This window comes from Urocitellus parryii, chromosome 9 (genome assembly GCF_045843805.1).
Source record: "Urocitellus parryii isolate mUroPar1 chromosome 9, mUroPar1.hap1, whole genome shotgun sequence".
Lineage (NCBI taxonomy): Eukaryota > Metazoa > Chordata > Mammalia > Rodentia > Sciuridae > Urocitellus > Urocitellus parryii.
In genome coordinates this window covers 64,755,076-64,760,684 of record NC_135539.1, presented here as the reverse complement: position 1 = coordinate 64,760,684, position 5,609 = coordinate 64,755,076, and the positions used below count along the sequence as shown (strand labels likewise).

Here is a 5,609-nt window from a genome sequence, read left to right as displayed (position 1 = left end):
TTTATTGGGTAGAATCATTGGCACTCTGACACCAAGGCAGAGCGACACAGCAACCTGGGAATGGAGAGCAGCAGGATGGGTTGGAATTTGAGAATTGGCGTGGAGCAGAAAAGGGAAGGTGTTGGGGTAAGGAGGGCACTCCTCTGCAATCTCCATGCTGGGAAGACTTTATCAAATCCTCTCCAGCTCTCCCTCCCCCCACAACCACTAGCGATGGAGTCTGGACCACTGGGGAGTGATTTAGCCAGCTCTCCAGTAGAGATCATAAAATGTACCCTGTACTGGGTTTGCAGTTTCTTTATTATGCTAAATGGACAAGGGCAGCCAGGGCAGACTTTAAACTCTTTCCCCTGGTGGTCCCAGACTGGATTTCAGCGCAAGGGCTGATGGGTGTTCAGAAGAGCAATGCTGGTTAAAGGCTCTCCATAGCTGTCCAGCAGTTTGACTTACTCAATTTTATTTTGATAGGCGATTTTTTTAAAAACTTGGAAGAAAAGTGTTGACTTAGAAGGACTGCTGAATACCTGTCAGTCAAACTGCCCCCACAAGGTTTTTCTAGTGCCAGACTGTATTTGCTGGCCAGAGATGCCTCAGGCCAGAGGCTCTCCAGCCTGGCGCTGCTACAAGGACAGCGGCTCCTGCACCCAGTGCAGCTCAGGCCTCCCTGACGCCAAAGTAGACTCTGAAATGATACGTTTGTTCTGCTTTTACTGCTGCATTTAAAAAAAAAAAAAGAATTGCTACACTAGAATGAATGGATTATGAGTAAATAAAAAGAAACTGTCAGTCTCTTTGAAGGTTGTGCTTAAAGGGACTTGCCAAGTCAGGGCACAAGAGTGACAAGATAGAGACCCTGGTGTTTTGCATGCTCAGCTCGGCTCTTCCGCTTCATCTGCACCGCACTAAAGGATGTGTTGATGCATTGAATCACAAAAAAAGTGGCACGCAAAATAAAAGGTGCCACATCACAATGATTGTAGTGTTTTAACTACGAATTGCCACATCACCCAATCCAAGGAAATGCAGGTCTACACAGGCAAAGAAAACGATACAACACTTCCATAACTTATAATTAAGTTGAAGTCTGCCTAACATTTGACTTTCTAATGAGTGTAATGAGATTACATGCCTGATGGAAGCATTTGTGCAAAAGCAACTTTCGTGTTTAATGAGGCCCTAATACAGGACAAAATTGAATTATTTTCTCTCGTTCTCAAATTCTGTCTCCTGTGTGAAATCATCTTTTGGGGGAGGGGGCAGAGAGGACGCGAAGGCTGGAAGGGGTGTGAGGGTCCATGGCCAAGGCTCTCCTGGGAGCCTCGCGACCCAGAATCTCCGCATGTCTGGCCAGGCCGAGCTGCGGGGTCGGGCTCGCGGCCTCGCTTTAATTGCTCTTGGACGAGGGCCATGGCACCCGCGGCGCGCGGGGAACCCCTCGGTGGGTCTGAAACTAGGTTAAAGCAATTAGCATGCTGCCGGCATATTGTCCTTCGGCAAGGCCATGGGTACTGGGGGCGGTTCGCGATTGTACCTTGACTGACCAGGGGGACGCTAGGCTACACAGGAGCAGCTAGCCTTTGCCGGGCCTGGGCTGGGCCTGGGCAGCTCCAGGACCGAAGTTTCACGCAGAGATGCGCGCCTCCTGCTCTGCGCCCGTGCGCTCGGGTCCTCACCATCCGCAGCCGCACCACCGGGCTCTGCCCACGGGTGAGAGCGCTGGGGGCGGTCGCCGCGATGGATGGTAGCTGGACCACAGGTTTCCTGGGTCTTCCAGCTGAGCGACCCCTGGCCTCGCCTCCGCTTCTCCCCTTCGCTAGGGGGCGATCCTGTGCCCTCCGCCCCAGGCTTGTCTTCTCTCCAGATCTCTGGCGGAGGAAGATTAGGTTCTGGTGTAGGCAAAACTGAAGCCAGTTTTAGAAATAACCTAGTTTAGGGCTGGGGGTGTCGCTCAGTGGTAGAACGAAGATGGCCTAGCATGTGTGGGATTGTATTCTATCCGCAGCACCGGAAAAAAAAAAAGTTGTAGAGGTGCCAGGCAGAGTAGGCTCCTACCTCGAAAACCCTGAATTTTGTTGGAAGGCCCCCACCCCAGGTATTCTCTGTGATCTCAATACAAACGCCGGACCCATACCCTCTGAGAGGAGTACGCCTGAGTTTCAAATATCTGATGCTGCAACTGCAAAAGGATGAGGCAGGGCAGCTCAAGAGCAACCCATCCTCCAGCCATGGAAGCAGAAAGACCCCTTCCCTTTTCCAGCCCAGGAATTAGTTCCCAATTTCCACCAGACACAACGCCTTCACTTTTATACAATACGATTAGGCAGAATGAGGGTTACTTTGGGTAAACCAAACATGACCTGAGCCTCAGCCTTCCTCTCTGAAAAATGGGAATAACAAATACTATCACCTATTTGCCCCATGGGTATCTGAAAGGTAGGATAAATGTTACTATTTGGGTCAGATGATACAGAAGAAGGGCTGTAATGGCGAAATGGAGGTCATCTAAATAAAATGCAGTTTCCTACTTGATAGCTATCTTTGAGTTTCTGATTTAGTTTTTAAAAAGTTAATTTTTTAATGATACAGTTGCCCCCATCATGTACTAAGCAAATAACTTGTAGAAAAAGGTGTCAATAGCATTTATTAACAACGCTTAGAAATAAACTGTATTTGGCAATAAATAAGCATGAAGTTTTCTGATCAGAATTCTTCCAACAACGTAGAGTTCTGCTAAAGGTGCCGGGGAAATCATCCGCTATTGCATATTTTTAGAAAATCAGGATAAATTATATAAATTATATATATAAAGAGATCATCTATTTCATTAACTCAACAGGATAATAAATAGATAAATAACAGTTGATTGCCATTAGAAAAATTTGATTCTTAAATTACATTTACATTATAGGTATTTACATGTACAATATGCACAGAGACACTATCAGATTCTCAACCAAATATGAATTTTCTCAGGACACAAATTCAAAGGGCGGTTCGTTTTCTATGTTGTTAAATGAAGATTTGCTGTTGAGTTTTCTGGGGTCCTCTGGGGTCCACACCTTGGCTGTTCGGATAATATTTTGCTCTTTAAGTTGTTTTTCATCAGTCCACGAGAGTGAGTGTCCTGCAAGGGGAGGGAGGCCATAATCCGGGTCACTAGGTGAGGGAGGCCCTAGGGAGGTGAAAAGAGAAAACAGACTGTGAATGTCCAATTATATTCCCAGAGGCACCCTCCGACTTTCAGGATGCCCTCATATGCACCTCGACTGAACAGGTGTCTCACAGTCATACTAGAACCACCCTCTTAGTGCACCCCTCAAGGCCCCAGCACCCGCTCCCCGGGATCTTAGGAGCTGCTAGTGTGGTAGGGACGCTTGTCTTCCCAGCAGCAGTCAAAGCGTCAGGTGTGTGTGTGAGGGGGAGGAGGTAAGCGAGAAAGAAGCTTGAACTCCAGGTTGCCAGTGCACACCGACCATCCGCCCGCCCATCGGTCCTTCAGTCTGATTGTCAGTCGGTTCGCCCTGCCTTTCCTGGGCCTTAGCAGGCCGGTATCAGTGCCCCTCTTTCTGACCTGAGATGCGGACGCACTTACTGGTGCCGCGATGGCAAATGATGACTTTCTGGGCCTGGCTGCCCAGGCTGTCCCCGCCCAGGCGCCCGCCACCGCCGGGTCCCCCGCATCCGCCTGCGCCGCCACCCCGCAGCGGCAGATCCGCCTGCACGAGCTCGCTGAGGAAGTTGATATAGCCGATGGCCAAACGCAGAGTGTCCACCTTGGAGAGGCGCTTTTCGTAGGGCAGCGTGGGGATGTGCGAGCGCAGCCCCTCAAAGGCGTCGTTGATGGACTGCATGCGCCTTCGCTCGCGGACGTTGGCCGCCTGCCTCAACTGCTGCAGCTCTGCCTCGGAGCGCACACGCCTCCTCCGCCGCGCTGCGGCCGCCGCCGCGCCACTCAGGCCACGCAGCCGCGCCCCAGGGGACAGTACGGCAGCCGCGGCGCAAGGATAGGCCAGGCAGGAGGGCGGCGAGCCCGGCGAGTAGGGGAAGCCGCCGGGGGGCGCCCCTGTCTCGCAGCAATAACCGCCGCTGTCCTCAGGCTCGCCAGGACCCCCAGGGGGCGGAGGGGCGAGCGCGTGCGGGGCGACCGAGGGCGCGGGCTGCAGTAGCAGGCATGCCCCGTCGCGGTAGCAATACTCGTGCAGCTGGTGGCTGAGGAACTCCACCTCGGCCTGCTCGTCTGCCAGCAGTTCATCGCCGTCCTCCAGAGGGTCCCGGGAGGACTGGTCGGTAAAGAAATCTTCCTCGTCAAAGTAAGCGGACGGGAAGGCGTCCAGGGCCCCGGGGAAATGCTCCAACAGCACTGCGTCCATGCTGTCCGTGGCCGCGGGCCAGGGGACCGGCAGGATTGCCTAGAGTGAGGCTTTGTAAGTGCTGGGTTGCCGTGCTCTCTGGTCCGGCTGCCCCTCCTTCTGGGCCCTGCGCTGGGGGCGCACGGCGGCAGCCCGACTGCCCGCCCCCGGGCCTCCCTGGAGTGCCCGCCGCCGCGGCGCTCTGGCTGGCGCCCGCGCTGCACTAGGGAGGGCTGGGACCGACTTGCTGAAGCTGAGGGCCGGCACGCGAGGATTCTTATAACTACATCCACAGGCGCGTGCCAGGGACCCGCTGCGCCAGCCAATCAGAGCGCGGGGCGCGGTGGGGAGGGGGCCAAGAGGCCCCGGGCGGTGGCCGCGGGTGCGCTTTCCTCTCTTTGGTAGCTACTGGGGCGATAGGAGGAGGGGTTCTTCCCGCTCCTCGTCGGTTATTTTGTACTTACCTTCCCAGCGCGCAGCTCCAGGGGCACCTGTGACCCGCGGCGCCCTCCACTTGTTCCCGCGCACTTCGCACCGCAAATGCCCAGTTCTTCCACTCCCAGGTTAGGACTGTGGCGCGCAGTCATAAAAGATCCTAAAAGTGCAAGAGTTGACTCCCATCGGTGTTGGGGAGTCCGAGCAGAAGCCACCAGCAGCCTGAGCAATTAGAGCGGCTGCAGTCAGGGGCCGGGTGGGTGCATTTCGCCTTCCCATACCCGGGCGCGCTCGGAGCTCGGGCATGGTCTACTAGGGGCTTCTGTCCCATCACCAGGCCTTTCTAGGACTCTTGTGAAGTTTTCCGGATGTTCTAGTGGGGTTGGAGGGCAATCTGGTCCCATTCCTAAAGAGCGCAGACTCACCGCACTGTCTAGGAGCGCCTAGGGGACGCCGCTCTGGGCCGGACTAGCCTCCCTTGCCCTCCCCTGGGGCGGGGGGTCGAGGTGAGGGAAGGGGAAGGGGAGAGGGGAGAGGGGACCCGGCTGCCTCGGAGAGCAGCTCAGTGGGGCGCATTTCTTCAGAGAGCAAATCGAGACCCTAGGGGTTCTGAGCAATAAACTCGGTACAAAAGGAGTCAATTGAAGCTCCTGCTCCGGAGCAGTCCGAAGCGAGGACATTGAAGTTAAAGGGCAGAGTGTAAACCATTTTAAAAGCCTCAGTCTCTCACCTTTCTGACTGGCCACCGGGACCATTCCTCAGTTATTTTTTTTTCCCTCGACTTTTCTACACACACGCGCGCACACACACACACACACACACACA

At 54.4% G+C, this 5,609-nt stretch overlaps 1 protein-coding gene across 1 annotated transcript; it reads right to left on the bottom strand.

Annotated features, from left to right (window-relative positions):
- Positions 1–2,969: 2,969 nt before the first annotated feature.
- On the bottom strand, positions 2,970–4,370 carry Ptf1a (pancreas associated transcription factor 1a). Its single transcript, XM_026401182.2, has 2 exons — positions 3,593–4,370; positions 2,970–3,172 (listed from the first exon to the last, which is right to left on the bottom strand). The coding sequence occupies exons 1-2, from the start codon at positions 4,368–4,370 to the stop codon at positions 2,970–2,972; spliced, it is 981 nt and encodes a 326-aa protein (XP_026256967.1).
- Between the last annotated feature and the right edge of the window lie 1,239 nt (positions 4,371–5,609).

Bases quoted from the DNA above. Each gene is read 5' to 3' on its own strand.
- Ptf1a (XM_026401182.2), bottom strand. From the start codon at position 4,370: ATGGACGCAGTGCTGTTGGAGCATTTCCCCGGGGCCCTGGACGCCTTC. The intron at 3,173-3,592 runs GTAAGTGCGTCC...TCACCTCCCTAG, and splicing joins CATTTGCCATCGCGGCACCA to GGCCTCCCTCACCTAGTGAC.